The sequence below is a fragment of the Drosophila albomicans genome, chromosome X (genome assembly GCF_009650485.2).
Source record: "Drosophila albomicans strain 15112-1751.03 chromosome X, ASM965048v2, whole genome shotgun sequence".
Classification (NCBI taxonomy): domain Eukaryota; kingdom Metazoa; phylum Arthropoda; class Insecta; order Diptera; family Drosophilidae; genus Drosophila; species Drosophila albomicans.
In genome coordinates this window covers 29027920-29049342 of record NC_047627.2, presented here as the reverse complement: position 1 = coordinate 29049342, position 21423 = coordinate 29027920, and the positions used below count along the sequence as shown (strand labels likewise).

Here is a 21423-nt window from a genome sequence, read left to right as displayed (position 1 = left end):
ACTTACCACATCGTCAATGTGATCGTCGGGTGCAATCTTCTTGTCGAGCGTCTTGTTGAGCTTGCTCAACACCAACGTGCGATACGATTCATCCTCCATGAGTTTCTTGAACCGATTGAGCTTCAACCAGCCGACACCTTCGCCTGCGAGCACCTGATTAGTCACATCCTTGAGGAACGCCTGATTCTCGGCATTGCTGTGCGAACGCTCCTGATTCTGTTGGCGCGTCAACTCTTCCTGCGTTTGTCGGGGTCCCGCGTGCTTGATCAACGGTGTGCGCTCCACGAGTCCCTTGCGACCCGGGAACGGATCAAAATTGATCCCCGTCTTGTTCTTGGCCGGTGTCACATTCGTCGGTTTGTGCTGCACCGCTGCCTGCTTTTGTTGGTTCTCTGCGGGTTCAATAAAACACACATTACATAACTGAAATTACCGGAATCACTGAACTGATCTTACTTTTGCCAAACATGCCCGAGAACATGGTGGTGGTCGAGGAAGCCAAACCATTGAAATCGCTGCCAATGGAGCTAAAGAAATTATTGCCACCACCGCCGCTGCCGCCACTTTGTTGCACCTGCTTCTGTGTGGCCAACTGAGAATTGGCAGCCGTGTTCACCGGATTGTTGCTGACACCGACGCCAACGCCTGGCGCTACTCCGCCATGCTCCTCGATCTTGATGATGCCCTTTTTGGTGGCCGCCTCTTTGGCGGTCTTGGTGAGATCACCCAACGTTGATTTGCCCACATACGTGAGATCCTCCAGAGTGTTCTTGCTAACACCCGCCGCCTGTTTGGACACCTCCAGCGCCTGCTTGGACGCCTCCCCAGCCGCCTTCTTGGCATGCAGCGTGAACTGTGTGAAGGGGAGAATAAAACAAGAGATTAGACGAGTGTTTACGTAAGGAAATAAAACAATGAAACTACGGCAGACAACAGATTGCTGGAATGCGGGATATAACGACTACTCAAGTCTACGAACTATGTTGAAGAAGCCAATTGCTGTTGTCCGAAAATAAACTTTGAAAAGCAACTTAAAATAAAACAATGCAAATGTCTAATGCACATTTTCCTTTCTCGTTGCGTTCTATCGCGAGAGTTTTTTTTATTTTTATGGTTTACTATTGTGAATGTGAGTGATTGGGTGTGAATGTTTGTGTGTGTGTGTGATTGTGTGTGAGTGGCTGAGTACCAACCTTTTCAAAGGTGTGACGCATTTTGTCGTCGAGATCTTCGTCCAGTGCATGCTATACTTAGTTATATAGTACATATATCGTTTTATATAAGTAATAGACACTTATAACGTGCTTTTTTTTCATTTTCATTTCTTAAATCAACTGAATTTCGCTTCTATTTTGTTTACCATAGAAACACAATTAAAGAGAACAGTTTTCTTCGGCTGACCGAAGTTTTAATAGCCTTGCAGTAGAAGCTGACATTAATTGCTTATTTTGTGATCTCATTAATCGATTTCTTATGTTAATGAAGCAATAATACCCAGCAAAATGAGATCAATTCGATAGTTAAACATTTTTTATCTTGTTTGCAGTCTAGAGTTCTACATTTTATTTGAGATAAATTTATTTATTTATTACTATTACAATAGCATTAATAAACAAGAAGCTGAGATCATTTGGGTAGTTAAAAATAGTTTTATTTATTAGCCACAATTAATTTTATTCAATTTGACCCAAAGTCACATACTCTACATCGTATTTGATATATAATAAAGTGATCTTTAAGTGATCCTCTAACCCTTAATCCCCATTGTCTATATTGTACTTGAGGTTGAGCAATTTTTTTATTATTTTGATGACTGCTAGACAAATAGACTCACTTAGGTTATGCTATTTAAAGTTTTGTTGACCTCTGTGAACCTTTATCACATGTTCTAGAGCTGTTTGTCAGACAAATGGGATGATTTTGGATCATGCTATTAAAAGTTTTGTTATCTTGGCCATCATTAAAGTTAATTTATCTAAGCCTTGATCACAGACAAATGGGATCACTTTGGATCATGCTATTAACTGGCGAAATAAACATTCGATTGTTATTTTACACCCATAATTAGGTTGTCTATCACCTTCTTGACTTCCTCCCTCTCTGCAAGGATACAAATAGGTAACAACAAACAGTAGCACAACAACATACACACACATTTGATGCACAGCATATCGTATCGTATTTGAATATTCGAGAGCTCCATTCTCAAGCGTTCACTCACCTTGTCCACGTGGGCAAGTAAACCCTCCTGACTGCTCTGGCGTGTTGTTTCGCGCACCAGCTCCTTGGCATGCGAGGCAAAGTTCTCAAAGAGCGAGCTCTGGGAACTCTGGCGTCCCGGACTGCTGGAACTTGAACCTGAGCTTCCGGTGCGTGCCAAAATGTTGCTCACACCCGGCTGCTTGACGGGCGGCGTTAAAGGCGGCTGCATAGAGATGAAGAGGAAGGCAACAAATAAGTTTAATTCATACCGAAAGTATATATTTCCTTACTGGTATCTTCTTCTCGGTGCGCTCCAAATCGCTGGTGTTGCGCTGCAATTTGTTGCTCGCAATGCTCTTCCCGGTGACCGTCGATGTGGTGTCCGATTCCGCCTCGATGCTGGCCATCTTGATGGTCGCCTCCAGTCGCATGGCCAACGGCGTTGCCAGCTCAAATGGCGCCGGTGTCGCTTGTTGTCCGCCCTTGGGCTGAAAATCAAATTCCGAATCCCGATTGAAGCTGGGCGAACTCAAGTCCGAGCGACTCGACGACGATGACACCGGCGAATCGGCACGTTCCTCGTCTTCTTTTTGACTCGCCGCTCCGGCCAAACCCTCGGGATATTGCAGTTTACTGGGCGGATGATAGACCAGGGCGGGATCCAGATTCGAGGATAACGTTTGTGGCACCACATGTGGTCGATTGTACGAGCCGAAAACATCATGCAAACTGGGCGACAGATCCGACGATGCCATCTCGGAGACAAAATCACTTAGCGAACTGTACGAGGAGCTGCTGCTGTCGGCGCCCTCCGAATCGGAGCCGCTCTCATCGGTGGGCTGGCACTCGAGCTGCTTGAGGGAACGCAAGGCGCCATTCAACGAGCTGCCATCGTCCCACACCGAAAACCGAATGGGCGTCAGGCTGTGAGCAAACCATTTGGGCTTATCGCCCACCTGCATGGGATCCATGACGCCCGTCTGGACGCGCAAGAACGCCACATTTGTCGGTGTCAGCGACCACTCCGCAAGGAACTCCACCGCTTGGGTGCGTGCAAACTGATTGAGGAACATCGAGGCACGCGGACGCGAGCGCAGAAAACTGTTGATCTGAAAGGCGACCACGGGACGCGGATACAAACGCAAAGTGCGCGTATGTTCGGCGAAATTGGCCAACGTATTCTGTGCGTTGAAGAAACGCACCATGGCCACCCGTGTGGCCACATCCACGGAATCGACATCGGTGCCATACACAAAGGGATTGAGGGCCGGTGAATTCATCGGACTTGGCTGGCGGGACATCAGAGCGCCCTGTGCGGATACCGAATTCCTTTGACTCGCCTGCGCCGAATGTGGCGGCGTTTGCAAAGGTAAACGCACTTGGGATACCCTAAATGGAAGATTAAATTAGCTTAGAAATGGATTTTGTGCATTCCCTTAGCTTGAACTTACCCCAATAGCGGCGGCTCCTGGAGACTGTCGCGTACCGAGGGCAGTAGTTGTTGCGAGGACACAGCCTGATTAGTGGCCGTCATCGAGGTTAATGCCTATTCGTGGTGTGGGGGGAAGAAGTTGAGAAAGTGAGCGCGTTTTATTAGCTGGCCAGACAACGGAGTGCACAACTAAGCTGTAACTTTAACGTATGCTAACTATATGTATATAGAGAGGGAGGCAGGGAGGTAGAGAGAGAGAGAGCGACAGAGTCGGAGAGGTCCATTGGCTACTGGGGAGAACCCAAGTTGCTTGGTTCTAAAAATACACACTAAGCAGGACGGAAGCATGCACACTAAAGAGAGAGAGGCGAAAAACTACAGTTAGGGAACTACAAATAGATAGAGAGGGAGAGAGAGGTAGTTCAGAGCAGAGACACAGGAATGATTAAAGAAGAAAAGATAGATAGGGAGGTCTCACAATCTCTTAATGAGTAGACAATGGAAGAGAGTTAATATTATATACCAATTGGAAAAGAACAACTCAATTGATAAAATAAGTTAGATCAATTGAAAATGTTACTACACATAAGAGCTGAAGAGCTTGACTTAATACAGAGCATTAAAGGAAGCCAAAACAAGAAAGAAAGGGTCGAGTGTGCTCGACTGTGAGATACCCGCTACACATTGTGAAAGAAAGCAAAACAGTGCGGTATTATTCTTAGAATATACCAAATTAATATACTGCAAAATACTAAAAATAGTACATAATACTATATTGAAAATGTGGTAATATTCTTAAAAATAAACCAAAAATAATATACCACAACAATACTAAAATATACGAAAGGCTATATTTAGTATATCGACATAGTACTACATTCAAAATATACCATATAGTACTAAAATATACCAGATTGTAGTAGTAGAAGTTGATCCTTTTACACTATGCGTAGCGGGTATAAAAAAAAGAGAGGTTTAATATAATAGTTGCAAATGAAAAGCACACTAAAATTAGGAAAAGTGGGGGAAACCGAAAGAACTCAAGGAAGAGCGTTTGCTCATGTTAACGGTAAGTTTTAAATTGACTTTAGCGACACGTTGAAGAAAAAAAAGCGAAAGGGATTATGCTAAAATCTAAGGACAAGTTGGACTAAGGGCTAGACATTTACTTTTTTGGGCGATCACATTGAGCGATGTGTGTTTAGATATATAGTACATAGACGAGTATTTATAGAGAGGGTATGACTGTATGCATGCGTATATAGATAACGTATTTATATATGGTTATGTATCGGGTATTATAATCACAGCACGCCGCACTAGTATTAGTATAAGTCTTAGTCTTAGTTTTAGTTTTAGTTTGCTTTCTATGTACAAAACGCATCAAACGAAAAACGAAAAAAAAAAACAAGAAACAAACAAAAAATGTTTGGTATTTGAACATTTATGAACGATATTTACACCAAGTCCAGCTTCATCCATAAGTAGCATAGCCTGCAGTAGTTGTTGTTGTTGTAGTTGATGTTGTTGTAGTTGTTGTTATGATGAAGTTTAATTAAATCGTTTGAATATATAGAGATAATGCATGAATGTTAAACGTAGAATAGTAGTAGAGAGCATTAGGCACAGACAGAGATAGATAGTTAGATATAGATATAGATAAAAAGATAGATAGATCGATAGAGTGAAAAGTGGAAGAAGTAGAAGACGGAAAACATAAAGCAAAAATATAAAATATATGTGTGTGTGGGGGAATCTTGTGTGTTATATACTTAGCATTATATATAGATCACAATCATACAAATTCGAACAGAAATGAGAATTCAACGCAATGCGAACTCTTCAATCGATCGATCAAAGATTGAAGAAATCGCTTATGGCATCAAAATAATATGATATATGCATTTAGACGATCACGACGACACGTTGACTGACAAGTTTGAAAAGAAAAGCGTTTACCATATCAACATATACACTTACATATCGCGTATAGTATATATGATATGATATATACAAATGAATAAAGTCAATTAAGAATACAGTTTGTGAATGTTTCGAGAAATACAGAATCAAGTTTGCCGTATGAAATATGAAATCGTTGCAGTTAAAGCATTTTTGGGTAATACATTGACAACAAAATTATTGTAAATTCGACTGCAGAATTTCGACACATGAATGGGAAAAACAATCTCTATCCATATGCTTGGTTAGTGGAGAGTGAAGAGTTGTAAAACCTCAATTGTTTATAAAGTAAATAGCTAACATATACAATTAACAAATAGTTAAAATTGTGTACTCTTAATATTCTCAAAATTTCATTTTCTCCAAATTCTCAAATTAATTCAAATATTTTATGCCATCTACACTTGTGTACTTGCATCCTCACCAAATCCTAAATTTTGACGCTAAAGTTCTTAATTTTTCTCTACTAGTTAGGCGATGGACAACTCTTAATATTCTCAAAATTTCATAATATTCTCTAAAACTTATGCTATTCTAAGAATTCCCACAAAATGTGCAATTTTAACCTTAAAGTTCTAATTTTTCTGCTAGCTAGTTAATTGACTAATCTTGTTATTCACAAAATTGCATAATAATCTGAAAATTATACGCTACACAAAATCTGTGCTAATTTTTCCGTTCTTCGTTAGTTTATTGACTGATCTTTATATTCTTTAAATTTCAATATTATCTGAAAATGTTATGTTATTTTAAAAGTCTCCACAAAATCTACAATTTTTCTAATTCTAATTCTTTCTCTACTGGTTAGTTAATTGACTTCTCTTAATATTCTCAAAATTTCATTTTAACTAGAGTCCTAATGACTAATCTTCATATTCTTAAAACATTCCATGTGTCTTATGTCAAAATCGAACACGTCTTTGTTAACATACTTTCTGCTGACAATTGTAATCAATGTTTTTCGGCACTTTCGTTTGAATTTCGTTCAATTTCTTATCGGTTTTATCGTTTCCCGTCTTTCCCTCACAAAAGAAAGAAAATCACCGTGTTAGTTTTGTATAATGTTTATGCCGGAAATCGCAACAATATCCAGCGACTTGGCCGCCACACTAAAGCACGCCGATTGCCTGACCAATTTACGCTGTTCACTGGATCCCCGTCTAGATCAGTTGATTGTCTACAGCTCCGTGCTGGAGCATTTGTTGCAGCAGAAGCTGCACTATGAGAAGGAACACGACACGGAGTTGAGGCGACTCGAGCGATTCAGATGCGATGGCGTCAAGGAATATCGGATCAAGGTGCAGTTGCGTGTGATCAACAAGGTGCAGAGCATGCTGCCGAACATTGTGTTCAAGATGCGCAACGAGTACGATAAATTCGAGCGTTTTTTGTTGCAAGAGGTGTCCATCAAGGATGTCGATACTGAGCTCTACAATCGGGGCTGGCAATTGTTGAACACCTGTCGCAACAATCTGCGACTAACTCATTAAGCATATGGATAAGGTTTCCCCATCTTCGATACTTTCATCTCCATTTCGTATTTGTAAGTGCAAGTGCAATTTATACGTACAACAAAAAAAAAGGTGGGAGACATTCACTTACCTGTTTCAAGTGATTCTTTAGTATGGTGCCCTCGGGTTCGGGCAGCGGCGGAATCTCATCGTAGCCCCCCGTTGGAGGTGTTAGCTTTGTCGAATCCAAGTCCACCACCCAAATGTCATCGGGTAACCTGAAAGAAGAAGACACGATGTTTGAAACTAAGTACATCTAATAATGGATTACACTGGATTGAACTTACCTAAAGTTCTTTTTGTAGATGAGAAAGGAGGCGGGCACACCGATGACAAAGGGCGTGGGCGCCAACAGCAGCTGCTCGGCACAACTGAGACATGTGGGGAGCAACGGTATCACCGGGAACATGTACTCCAAGGGATACAGCATCGTCACGAATGCCATCACGGACATGGAGAGCGCATTGTAGTCGCGTGATTGAAACAACACCTTGTTCTCCAGTATTATCAATGTCCAGACCTTCAGGCAGGTCTCCACGCCCAGCAGCTCGAGCGGCAAATGCAACGGGAAATCAACCAGCGAGAATCGCGTATGATCCGGCAATGCAAAGAGCAAAGGTTCATGCACAGTGGGCGACAGCACCTCCACCTGAAAAGAGGATCGGGGATAAACAACAACAACAATTAAGTCTGGCGTGTGGGAAACTAAATTTCGTTTCTATTTGCCAATCGCAAGCTCTCTTATTGAATGTCTTTCTCAACCGGGCAAGCAGCAAGAGATTGGCAAATAAAAGCGATTGGGAAGCGTTAGAAAAACAAACTAAAATTTGTAATTTAAGAAATACGATAAGAAAATAAAACCAATTCAAAATATGAACTGATTAAATTTGTAATTCATCTCAAGGAATTAGTTTTGCTTTTTTTGCTTACTATTCGTATACTTAACATTCTCAGAACCGCATGAAATTGCGGTTGATATAAAAAAAATAAGATACTAAATATGAAAATGCACACTAAACTAAGAAATACTTATAAAAACAGGCTATAAGGCTGCTACCCATTTTGAAAAAGAGCAAACCTGAACAGTATTATTCAAAAAACATACCGAAAAAATACTGAATTGTGCCGGAGACAATATTTGAAATATGTGTGCATTATAATAACCTATAGAGCACAAATTAAGTATTTTTCAGGTAATATACCAAATATAACATTTGGTATATTTCAGTATTTTTTCGGTATATTTTAAGAATATACCATTACATTCAAAAAATCTTATTTTTACAATATAAGGCTTTTCAAATATAGCCTTCGACACATTAAAGTATTTTTTTCGGTATATTTTAAGGATGTAATTGCTCATTCAAAATACTTTATTTGTACAATATAACGCATTGAAAATGTAATAGTAGCAAATTGAACTATATAAAGTATTTTTTAAGTAATACCATATATATCTTTCGGTACATTTCAGTATTTTTTTCGGTATATTTTAAGGATGTAATTGCTCATTCAAAATACCTTACGTGTACCATATAAAGCATTTGAAATGTAATATTAGCAAATTTTACTGTTTAAGGTATTTTTAAAGGAATATACCATGTATATCCAACGGTACATTTCAGTATTTTTTTAGTATATTTTAAAAATGTATTGCTGTATATCATTTAGAGTCCCATATACATAATAACTGACAAACAGACGAAAATTTGTTAGTCTTCAAATTATTCTACTCTAAATACCTTTTTAAAGTAATATACCATATATATTTTTCGGTACATTTCAGTATTTTTTTAGTATATTTTAAAAAATGTATTGCTGTATCTCATATATTGTCTCTGATTCATAATAACAGTCTCCAAATTATTCTACTCTAAAGACCTTCAATCAATTTGTGTGCAGTAAATTGAACAAAATCGACTATATTTGAAAATAATAATAATAAATAGTAATCGTAACGATCGCTACTGCAGGCATGCACCAACGATTGTTACGATTACTTATCGATAAAGTACAAAGTTAATTGTTCAATTCTAATCAAAAATGGAACTTTGGAATTCTATAGCACGAACTCACCTCGACACGCGTGGAGCCCGGCACCGGCACCGGCGTGGAGAGCAGACGGAGGATCCAGGTCTCGATCTCGCGCACATCGTGGAGGACGATGGAGGGCGTCGCCTCGCTGGCATGACCAGCCAGCACCGTCCAAACGTTATCCCGATTGATTTTCTGCGATGCGCCGACTCGCTTCGGTGACGACGATTCGTTGCAGGCATCGATCAGTTTCTTCAGTATGAAGAGGCACTCGCGGAACGTGGTAAAGAACGGATGATGCGAGATGATGCACAGCGAGGTCAACGATTGATTGCGCAGCTTGGTGCGTTTCCTCGACGCTCGCGGCGATGGCGAATGGCTGCCACCCGATTCTGAATCGGCTGATGGCGCCATTAAACCCAATCGGGGCACCGATTGTGGATGCTGCTGCTGCTGCTGCTGCTGTTGTTGTTGCTGCTGCTGTTGCTGCTGATGATGATGCGAGTGGAGACGCTGCTGATCGGAGTCGCGACGCGAGGTCAGTTCACGATCCGAATCGCTGGGCGCGACGTTACTTCTGTAGTCGCTAGAAGTAGTTAAGAGGCCGTAACTATTATGGAAACGTGGTTTGGGAAACGTTCAATTAGACCAACAAGCGACCAACAAAGCATCTCGAATTCTTAAGTTCTTAAATTTCAATTCATTGTTTATCATTTTACAGTGCGTAATTCTTAATGAACAAATATTTTAAATAACAAAACGAAGTAGTTTTCAATATAGTTTATAGACGATATTAAAGAAATATAATACACAAAAGTTAAATTCAAAACAAAACTCATTACAAAAATGAATAAAGTGACTCGAAATGAAATTAAATGAAATAATATGAAATGGAATGAAACAGATTGGAATGAAATGAAATAGAATGAAATTAAATGAGATAGAATGGAATGACATGAAATAGAATGGAATGAAACAGATTAGAATGAAATAAATAGAATGGAATGAAATGAAATAATATGAAACGGAATGGAATGAAACAGATTGGAATGAAATGAAATAGAATGAAATTAAATGAGATAGAATGGAATGAAATGAAATATAATGCAATATAATGAAATAGAATGGAATGAAATAAAATAAAATGGAATGAAAAAACAAATTATGAAATGGAATGAAATGAAACAATATGAAATGGAATGGAATGAAACAGATTGGAATGAAATGAAATAGAATGGAATGAAATGAAATAGAATGGAATGAAACAGATTGGAATGAAATGAAATAGAATGGAATGAAGTAAAATAAAAACGGAATGGAAGGGAAGGAATAGAAGAAAATTAAATGTTATAAAATGAAATGAAATTAATAAATGGAATGAATGAAATTCATTTCGTTTTCTTCTATTCCAATTCAAATATTACTGAAATTCAAATCAAATGAAATTATGTGAAATGGAATGAAATGAAAAAATAAATAAATATCACGGAATGGAATGTAAGAAAACGGAATATAATGAAATTGAAAGATGTTGATAAAATAAAATGGAATGGAATGAAATTAAATTAATATAAATGTAATGTAATAAAATTAAATGAAATGGGAAAAAAATAATTTAAATAACATGGAATGGAAATGGGATGGAAAACAAAGTGAAAGATGTAAAAGAAATTAATAATAAAGAAATTAAATGGAACAGGATGGAATGGAAAGAAATAAAATAAAAAAAAATGGAATGGATTTAAAATTTAAATAACATTTGCAATGGAATGGAAGAAAACGAATTAAAATGAAAGTAATAGAAATGAAATATAATAAAATGAGACGAAATGGAATAAATCTAAATAACAACAACAAATGGAATAGATTGAAATAAAATTAGTTGAACTCAATTAAAACATACATACATAAAATCATCAAATAAGTGCAATAAATAAATGAATACTTGCAACAGAAAAACGAAAACAAAAACTTGCCTGCTGAATGCTGAGTCCGAGCTGCGTTCCATGCTCTTGCGCCACGATTCGCGCCTGAAGGCGGACGAGCGTCGTCCCCTGGCACCGCTGCCTCCCCCGCCATGACCACCGTGGCCGCCATGTCCGTTTCCGGCACGTTCCGCACCAGATGCGGCACCGCAACCGGACACCGAACTGGGACGTTCGATGGGTCGATAGAAATTCACACAGATGCCGTAGCGTGTCTTCCCCGAATCCTTGTCCGTCAGCGCGAACACAAACGAGGTCATGTCCCGTATGGCGGAGCCAGTGCGTCGTGGTCCAACGCTGGTGCATCCCTCTGGCTGGCAAAAGTAAACCATATCGAGGGGCAGCGGAAAGTCAGCATGATCCGACGGCGGATAGCGACGCAACAGATCGGGAACCTGCAAAGTATTTAACAAACATTTGTAACTGAGCAATCGAAGATTTTTTTTGCAGCTCCCTAAACTCACCTGCACCGGCGGCGCTTTGCTGCCCTGATTGCCCTTGGGCATTGGCGGCGTTGTGTGGGCGCCCACAATGGCCATGTAGTCGACGAGGCGAGGACAGAGCGAGGCACGCTGCTGGTCCGACATGATCCTGATCCTTGATCCTTAGACTGCAAATGGAAAAGCAGATTGCAAAGTGTTAGCGAGCAAGAAAACAACAGCACAGACTAAGAGGAATATTACAAGTCCAGAGAGTTGACACAAGATGGAAATGGAAAAAAGTAAGTAAACTATAGTTGAGTGTGCTCGACTGTGAGATACCCTCTACACATTTTGAGTAAGAGCAAACAACAGTGCGGTATTATATTTAAAATATACCAATTAATATACCACAAAAATACTAAAACATATCGAATATGAATTTTGGGATATGGATATAATACTACATTAAAAATCCGGTATTCATCTTAAAAATTGATATACTAAAAATACTCAAAATATACCGAAAGTTATATTTAGTATATTGGTATAGTACTATATTCGACATTTAGTATTATGTTTAAAATATACCAACTTAATATACCGCAAAAATACTAAAGTATACCGAAAGCTTTATTTGCTATATTGATACAAAACCAAAAAAATTCAATTTAAAATGCACCAAATTAACACACCGCAAAAATACTAAAATGTACCGAAAACTATATTTGGTATATTAAGTACTACATTCAAAATGTGGTATTGTTAAGATATACCAAATGAATATACCACAAAAATACTAAAACATACCGAATATGAATTTTGAAATATGGATATACATAATACTACATTAAATACTAAAATATACTGAATTGATATACCAAAAATACTAAAAATATACCGTAAGTTATATTTAGTATATTGGTGTAGCTCTATATTCAACATGTGCTAATTTGTTTAAAATATGCCAACTTAATATACCGCAAAAATACTAACATAAGCCGAAAGCTATATTTGGTATACTGATAAAGTACTACATTAAAAATAAGGTATTATTTTAAAAATACACCAAATCAGTATCCCCAAAAATACCTCAATATACCAAAAGTTATATCTATGTAGTACTTTATTCAGAATATACCGAAAGTTTATTAAATAACTGCTTCAAAAATGTTATCTTTCTTCAGAAAGTAAAACAAAGATAATCATCAAATGTTATAATTGTTTTTATTGGCTCAATAAGTATAAATTACTAAATTGGAATATAATATGTGAAACGCTTTAAAAAATAATTAAAATAATGGAACATTATTTATTTGCATTAATTTGTTTAAAAAGTAGCAACAGAAATAATCTAAAGTTTGTTCTCGATTTAAGATTTTGATTTATTATATCTTTTTGTTCAACTTCGAATTTGTATTTCAAAAACATACAATTTTAATCTTCTTTGCAGCATTCATCTACTATGCTCAGCTTTAATTCAAGATTTTAATCCTTACACCTTTGCACCTTTCTCTGCTGGCTGCGTAGTAAGCAAGGGGATAAAAGAGAGCTGCCAGAGGCAGAGAACGAATTGCTCCATTAGCCTTTTGTCGGGCAATAGAGTTAAGCTCCACAAATAAACACACACACGTACACACATGCGAGGCTGCATCTCTAAATTCAATTTAAGCCTCAACAGGCTGCAGCTCTCTCTCACTCTCACTCCCTCTCTGTGTCTCTCTCTTTCACTGCACACACATTGAATTGAGTTGGGTGTGGCAGCCACAGGCTAAACACAGCTGACAACAAAACAAATGTTGCCCCGGAGCGCATGCTTTTAAAACTCTTAACCTCCACTTAGTTTAGTGCTCACTCTAATCGCAACTATTCAATCGCAAGCATTTGCATAATTCAACCCAAAGATGATCATCTCGATTGAATGGGCAACAGGCAACAGCAAACAACAGGATTTTCGTATAAGTAAAATGATTTATTTGCCCCGATTGAATGCCGTTTAAATAATAATCGCTGCTTGTGTTCACTTTTTTGCTTTTCTCTTTCAAATATTCCAGTCTCAAATAAGACTGGAATGCTGCTTGGCAATGATATTACTCATACGTATACTTAATTTTTTGTAGAATTTTAAATTTATTATTTTACTTTACAATTCGAATATTCTGCTCGAAATATTCCATTTAAGATCTTAATGTAATGCTTGCCAGCTTTCCGTTTAAGACTGGAATGCAGTCTGCCATTGATTTTACTCTAACGTATACTTAATTTATTGTAGAATTTGAAGTTTATATTTGTTTCTTTTTTATTTGTGTTTAACTTTTACTTTATAATGCGAATGTTCTCTTCGAAATATTCCACTTAATGTCTTTATCGAATGATTTCCAGCCTCAACTAAGACTGAAACACAATCTGGCAATGATTTTACTCTTACGTATACTTAATTTTTAGTCGAATTTCAAGTTTTCTTCTCATTACTGCTTGTGTTCACAATTTTCTTTACAATGAGAATGTTCTCTTCAAAATGTATTCCAGTTGAAGTCTTTATTAAAGGCTTGCAATGTTTTACTTTACGTATACTTAATTTTTGGTATAATAGTAAGTTTATTTCAAATGTATCTCTTAATTCTTTTCTTATTCTTTTCAGTTCAAAAACTTGATGATGATGAAGTAGTAGCAACAGGTCTTCATTTATGGGAAGTCAGTGACTAACTACTTCTATTTTGTGTTATATTACAACTTGGATAATAGCTTTTAGTTTGACCTTCTTTAATACCAAAATTAGCTTTTTTCCATTTAAAATTTTGGCATCTTTAGGTAGCAAAATTCAACATTTAACTAATTCTCACAGGAATCTGTGAGAAAGAATTTGTATACCCTAAAAAGAAAGGTACAAACTTCTCTCTTCAAATGTGTCTATCAACTAAGAAAGTCAACAAGTTCCTCTCAAAAACATCAACAACTTTTTTTAAAGTGTAAATTCAACATCATAGATTTTATTTTACTACTTTTCATATATACAAAAGTAAAAGTATTATTCTTTCTGTCTTGTTCGGCTTGAATTCAACATAAGCTATGAAATCTGTCTTTCTTTCTCACTCTCCTCACATTCATTTATTCCAATACTTTACACATAAATAATCGTTATTTCTATTTCATACGCAACTCTCTATGAACAATCTGTGAGTTCGCTTTGGCTTTAGTTTAATCAAAGCGCCAATTTGCGCAAGTCAATGTGAAAAAGTCATTAAGCAGCAGCATACAAATTGACGTTGATGGACGTTGGTTGGTTTTAATCGCATGGCAAAGGTCAAACATCGCTTCATCGGTTGCCACATGACGACGGTCATGTTATCAAACCGCGAGGTCATCAAAAATGCAGCGAATCGAATCGAATCGAATGGAAACGAGTGAAAAGTCAATAAATCAACGAACTGGTGAAAGCAAATCAGTCGCTAAGGAGTCGTCAAATCAAGTCAGTGGCCTGCTAATGACCTTGCCGAGAGCAGAGAACATGGAAAAGATGCAAGTTAGGTTTTGCTTCACACAAAAAACAAAAACAAAAACAAAAAAAAGAGCCAATTGCATTGACGTCACGCGCACAAATCAATCGGAGAAAGGGGAGGAAATTAAAGTAAAATGGGAAAATGCAAATGTGCCTTGCGGTGCGATGACAGCAAGTTCATTTCGCTCGATTGACAGGCAAAGCAGAAGAGCTTAGAAGGGGGAGTGAGAAAAGAAAAAGGAGAGAACGAGAGTAGGGGAGGCAGAGGAGGAGGAGGAGTTGTTGCAGCTCAGCAGATGAGTCCTTGACAACTTGAGTTGACGACGAGCTTATGAAGCGAGTCTCAAGGACAACAAAATAGCAGCAGCTACGTCGACAAAGTCAAAACAACAACATTTTACCAGCAGCTTAGGGGATTGATGCAAAAAAGCAGAAACAAGTAAGAATTTTAAAGTGGAGTGAGCACGACTATGAGATACCCAGCTTTAATGAAAGTAAAACAATGCGGAATTATACTAAACATATACTAAACAATATACCGCAAAAATACTAAAATATTAGGTAAGACAAATTTGGTATTGTGATATAGTACTACATTTAAAATGCGGTATTAATCTTAAAATATACCAAATATAATATACCGAAAGAATACTAAGATATATTCTAGGTCACATTTAGTATATTGATATAGCAATACATTCTAAATGCGGTATTTTTTCTTAAAAATATACAAAAATATACTGCAAAAATACTAACATATCCAGCAAGGTATATCTGGTATATTCTCTTAGTGCTACATAAAAAATGCGGTATTATTCTTAAGATATACCAAAAATAATATACCGAAATAATACTAAGATTTTAGTATATTGATATAGCAATGCATTCTAAATGCGGTATTTTTTCTTAAAATATACAAAAAATATACTGCAAAAATACTAAAATATCCCGCAAGGTATATTTGGTATATTCTCTTAGTGCTACATTCAAAATGCGGTATTATTCTTAAAATATACCAAATTATTATGTACAACCAAAAAATACTGAAATATACCACAAGCTATATTTGGCATATTGTTTTAGTGCTACATTTAAAATATACCGAATTAGTAGTCTACAAAAAATACTAAAAATAATCAAAGGTAATATTTGGTATATTAATATAGTACTACATTCAATAATATACCATAGAGTCCAAAAATAAATCAGCTTGTCAAACAAAACATTTCTTAAATACATTTTACAATTCTTATCTCAGGAATCATAGTTTATACCAAAATTCTCTAGCTTCAAAATTACGCTTGGTATTCGATTTTTTTCGATTTAAGGGAACGGAAAATTTGTAACAAACTTGATCTGGAATTGCTGTCGAAAATAAACTATAGCTCTATCTTTTATAGTTGCCGAGATCTAGGAGTTCATACGAACGGACAGACAGACAGACAGAGAAATAAATATGGTTATATAGTCTCAAATGTTGAAGTTGAGTAAGAATATTTCAACTTTAAAGGGTCGGAGATGCCTTTTTCTGCCTGTTACAAGTTATAATCCCCTTCTACTTTATGGGTAGTTGGTATAAAAAAAAAAGAAAAGGGAATTGCTTGCAACATGCAACTGCGTGCTTAGCCTTCAAGTCTGACAATTTTTCATTAGAGCAGCAAACGAACAAGAACAAAAGTTTTTTTCCCCACTATATTAGTGCACTGAAGGCTGAAAGTGCGCTTCACTTTGTTCGCTGTGGTCCAGTTTTTTCTTTTTTTTTTTTTGCCAAAGTCGTGGCACATGTGTCACGGCTAATCGTGTCAAGGCTGCGCTGTGTTCCTCCCGCTTCCCTTCCCCCTTTGGTCCATTTGCAGCTGCATTAGCTGGGACAAGACTGAAATGCCAAAATGGCGAAACGCACAGCAGAAACATCGAGAGCAACTTGGCAACCATTAATTTCATCTAATGGCGAGCCATCATCAGCTGTCTCGCTCTCTCTTTCTAGTTCTAGTTTTAGTCCAAACGCCAACGCAGTTGAAGTGCTTTGGCATTATGACATCAGAGACGGAGACGAGGCGACATCAACAGCAGCAGCCCGGCAATTGTCTTGCCTCGTTAAAAATAGCAAACAAGCTGAAGCTGATGCTGATGCTGAAGCTGACGATGAAGCTGAAACTGTCATTAACCAGCAACAACAACAACAATAATAACAACGATAAAAATGCTGAGCGCGTTTGCTTATGAAATCATCCGAACGCCAAAAGGAATTCAATAAAAAGAGAAGAAAAAAAAGGAAAATATAACCCCACGCAGTTGGCCGCACTTCAAGTGTTTTCCGCCTCGAATGAGGCCATAAATTAAAGCCATTTGATTGATATAGTTTATATAGTTTCCAATTTCACAACAGCATCATCTTATCCCATAATTATAGATAGCACTTTCATCACTCTACTCTAAATGCCATCTGCGTGAAGGTCAATGCTTGGGGATTTTAACAGCTAATGACTAACAAACTGCCAGTCGAGCATAAAAGCTGTAAACTTAAATTTAATGATATATTAAGTATACGCAAGACAAAACATTGCCAGATTGCAACTAGAATATTTCGAGGTTAGAGTTTCAATCAGAAATGCTAAGAAAAAGTAAAAATCAAATAATTCTAAGCGAATTAAGCCATATAAAAATGATACAAATATTAAGTATACGTCTTAGTAAATAAATAAAGTTTTTTCATGCTTCTGGCATGTAATTATTTCATTTGTTTAATATTATTAATGCCACAAATAACTAACAACTAAATTGCGCAGCTGGAGACTAACAAAAAGAATTACACAAAAATTAAGTATACGCACAAATTAAAGAAATGCATTGTTACCCAATTTCTTCATTGTGTACGAGACAGCTGACAGCAAAAGCAAATTGAGCAGTTGAAGACCAAGAACAAAAGTCTCTACAAATATTAAGTATACGTAAGAATGAAAAAAATGTTTGTAAAACTTATTCCATTTGTAAGATTGTCAGAATTCATCGTATGGAGAATATAATTGAATATTATATTGACCTCCAATAACTAAATTGCGCAACTGGCAATTTTAGAAATCGAGTATACAAATATTAAGTATACGCAAAAATTAAAGAGATTTATTTTATAACTTATTTCATTTACTAGATTGTCCCAATTGTGTCCATAATGAAATATAAATGAGACAGACAGCTGACAGCAAGAGCAAATCGAGCAGCACTTGAAGACCTAACAGCTATCTCTACAAATATTAAGTATACGTAAGAATGGAACAAATGTTTTTAGAACTTATTCCATTTCCGAGATTGTGAGAATTTATGGTATATACAATATTAATGAGAAGTGTAAATAGAGACACTGAAGATAATACAGATAATAATAGCCAATAATACAAATATTAAGTATACGTAAAATTCTTACACAAATTGCCGTTACGAAGTTCCTGAAATGTACAATATTGCTAAATTTTGTCGTTTATGATAATAATGAGAAAGTCAACTGAGAAACTGAAGACTGAATAAAATAAAATTATAGAATTTAAATATTAAGTATACGTAGTAATTGCAACAATTCCAAGAAATTTAAAGAATATGAAGAGTTAGACATTAAGAAATAAAGAAACATATATTTAAAAATGTTGCAGTAATAATTGCGTAACTGAAGAGTGAATAAAATATTATACAATTCACATATTAAGTATACGTCAACATTTTAAAATATGCAAAAAATGTAAATCGGATTTTGACATTAAAAAAGAAAGAACAATATTTAAAATATATAAAATGTTAATCTAAAATAACTTTGTAGAGTTTCTGGTGTAAGATTATTATTTTCCTATTATTTTAGAATTTATTATTAGAATTTATTCACAGAGAATATTTTCACAAAAAGAATCATTCGCGGCTTTTGTCAAGCATTTCAAACCTTTTATCAATTCATTATCTGATTCTCTTCACACTCGTGTCTTTAGGCAAGTCTTTTACTCAATCTTTAAATTTCAAAACTTTCAACAATTCCTTCGAAAATCTTTCACTCAAAACATAGTCTTGAATTCCCAAACCTTTCACCAATTCGTTAACTGATTCTCTTCACTGCCTCACTCAATCCAATCAGTTGATGAAAATCCTTTCTTTTTTTGCAGTCATTGCAGTTAAAATTTCGCTTGTTGCATAAGTTGTTGTCGTAGTCAAGAATCGAATGAATGATGACACACATAGCACTCAAGCAGAAGGCAGAAGAAACAGAAGGCGGAAACAGCAGCAAATAAATGAAGAGAAGAAGAACAAGCAAAATAAAATAGAGCAAAAACTGCAACCATAAAAAAGAAAAGAAAAGAGGAAAATGGGAAATATGTCACAATAAGCATAACAATAAAACACGAATGCACGAAAAGCAACTGCGCGTGGGGAATATGAAGACAACGACAACGACGAAGAGGAGCCAAAGAAATGCGACAATGAGACTGCGACTGCGAAACAGAGCGTGACTTGCAGTTAGAAACGACGTGGGAATACGCTTTCGGGTCTTTCAACTTTTGCAAGCACACAAATTGCGACGGCAAACAAAAGAAATTTTTACAAAATGTCCCCATCAGACTTTGAACTTTGACTTGCTCGATTTAAGGACAACAAAATTTAATATTATTATCTATAATACTCTTAGAGACTATAAGAGATATATATATTTATATTGAACTTTGACTTGCTCGATTTAAGGACAGATAATCTTAGAGACTATAAGAGATACTATATAGCTAAAATTTTTATATTGTACTGGTTGTAAGCAAGTCAAGTTTGTTTCAAATGTTTGTCACGGCTGCTTTCGCTCCGTAAATCGATAAAAAAATCGAATGACAGACATAATTTTGAAGTTTGGGTACAAACAATAATAACTACAGTATTTATTAATCCTGAGTTGATTGTAAAATTAAGAAATACTGCAATCGGATTTTAGTTTATTTGGCTAACAATCTGGTATATGTTTCACTCTATGGCATATTTTGAGAACAGTACTATATTAGTATACTAAATATAGCCTTTGGTATATTTTTAGTATTTTAGTGGTATACGACATTGGTATATTTTAACAATAATACCACATTTTTAATGGAAAACTATATCACTACTCTAAATAAATTCTTTAGTATATTTTTAGTATTTGTGTGATATATTAATTTGGTATATTTTAAAAATAATATCGCATACCTTTATACCAAATAAAGCCATTGATAGAATATATTTAGTATATTTGTAATACTATATATATAAATTTGGTATATTTAAAAAAAATACCGCCCTGTTTTGCTTTTAACAGTTATCTCACAGTCGTGCACCCTTGACTGTATACCACAAAAATACCAAAAATATACCAAATATATATGGTATATTAATAAAGAACTTCATTGAAAATGCGGTGTTATTCTTAAAATAAACCAAATAATATACCGTACATAATAATCAAAATATACTGAATGTTATAAAGTACTACATTCGAAATATACCATAACGGTCAAAATATACCAAATTGTCAGCCAAAGCAGCTAAGTAGGCTTCATTTAGCATTCAGAACTATTTCTTAAATAACTTGAACTAAATTTATGCCATTTCCAACTAAGTAGCTCCTCTCAATTCATATATACATATGTTTGTATTTTATATACTAAAAAAGAAAAGCGCATTTTGTGCTACTTGCGGCATAAGGAGCTTTAGAGAAATAAGCTTTATGGCTTAAAATTGAAAAATGTGCGGCGCATTCTTATCAAGTAGCTGCCTGGATAGTTCTCTTCCTCTTCTTAGCTCCTGCTCTGGCTATTTTTACTGCCTGCCTTTCACGATTATTTCCCTCCTCCTCTCCTTTGTCCTGTTCTGTCTGTTCTGGCTGCTTAAGTGCAGCACAAAAGTATGCAACGTTAAATCAGCTGCAACCTCAAGCTGTTTAAAGATGTGAAATGTGAATGAGGGAATGTGGTTGTAAATGCGTGTCTGTATGTGTGTGTGCCACTTGCTTATAAACTCGAGTGCTGGGGCAATGTCTCGCCCTCCCTCCCTTTCCCTCCTCTCGTGTCTCACTCGCTCCCTTGGGTACATTGCGTTTTTCAATTAATTTGACGTAGTGTGACTCGTTTTACACATGTCTCCACATATGTGTATATGTGTGTGTGTGTGTGTGTTGAGTGCCCGACCCTTGAAATGGTGTGAATGACTTGTTGTTGTTGTTGCTGTTGTTGTTGTTGCACGTGCCTCAGTTGTTGTTGGCTGCTGAGGCATAAAATCAATAAAAGGCTCGGCAAATGCAATGCGTTCTGCGTTCACTATAATGATGTTGATGATGTTGGTCAAAGACAGTTCACCAAAAAAGAAGAAGAAAAAAAGTATA

The 21423-nt window shown here is 36.4% G+C and overlaps 2 protein-coding genes across 8 annotated transcripts in view; one reads left to right on the top strand and one right to left on the bottom strand.

The window, feature by feature from the left end:
- Positions 1–21423, bottom strand: part of LOC117577847 (MAP kinase-activating death domain protein) — a 37915-nt gene that overhangs the window by 14529 nt on the left and 1963 nt on the right. For 2 of the 7 annotated variants that reach the window (XM_052008689.1, XM_052008693.1), the window contains exons 2-13: positions 11591–11736; positions 11118–11521; positions 9184–9751; positions 7395–7756; positions 7199–7325; positions 5096–5128; positions 3654–3748; positions 2493–3591; positions 2222–2425; positions 1194–1244; positions 457–853; positions 7–392 (exon numbers count right to left, since the gene is read on the bottom strand). In XM_052008689.1, coding sequence (XP_051864649.1) covers positions 7–392; positions 457–853; positions 1194–1244; positions 2222–2425; positions 2493–3591; positions 3654–3748; positions 5096–5128; positions 7199–7325; positions 7395–7756; positions 9184–9751; positions 11118–11521; positions 11591–11713 — 3849 coding nt within the window. In that variant the 5' untranslated portion in view covers positions 11714–11736. The remainder of the gene's footprint in view (positions 1–6; positions 393–456; positions 854–1193; positions 1245–2221; positions 2426–2492; positions 3592–3653; positions 3749–5095; positions 5129–7198; positions 7326–7394; positions 7757–9183; positions 9752–11117; positions 11522–11590; positions 11737–21423) is intronic. The other 5 variants (XM_034262806.2, XM_052008691.1, XM_052008690.1 and 2 more) reach the window with 5 other exon arrangements.
- Positions 6521–7984, top strand: LOC117564435 (tubulin-specific chaperone A). Its single transcript, XM_052008702.1, has 2 exons — positions 6521–7139; positions 7220–7984. Exon 1 carries the CDS (start codon positions 6658–6660, stop codon positions 7084–7086), a length of 429 nt encoding a protein of 142 aa, XP_051864662.1. The 5' UTR covers positions 6521–6657; the 3' UTR covers positions 7087–7139; positions 7220–7984.

Bases quoted from the DNA above. Each gene is read 5' to 3' on its own strand.
- LOC117564435 (XM_052008702.1), top strand. From the start codon at position 6,658: ATGTTTATGCCGGAAATCGCAACAATATCCAGCGACTTGGCCGCCACA.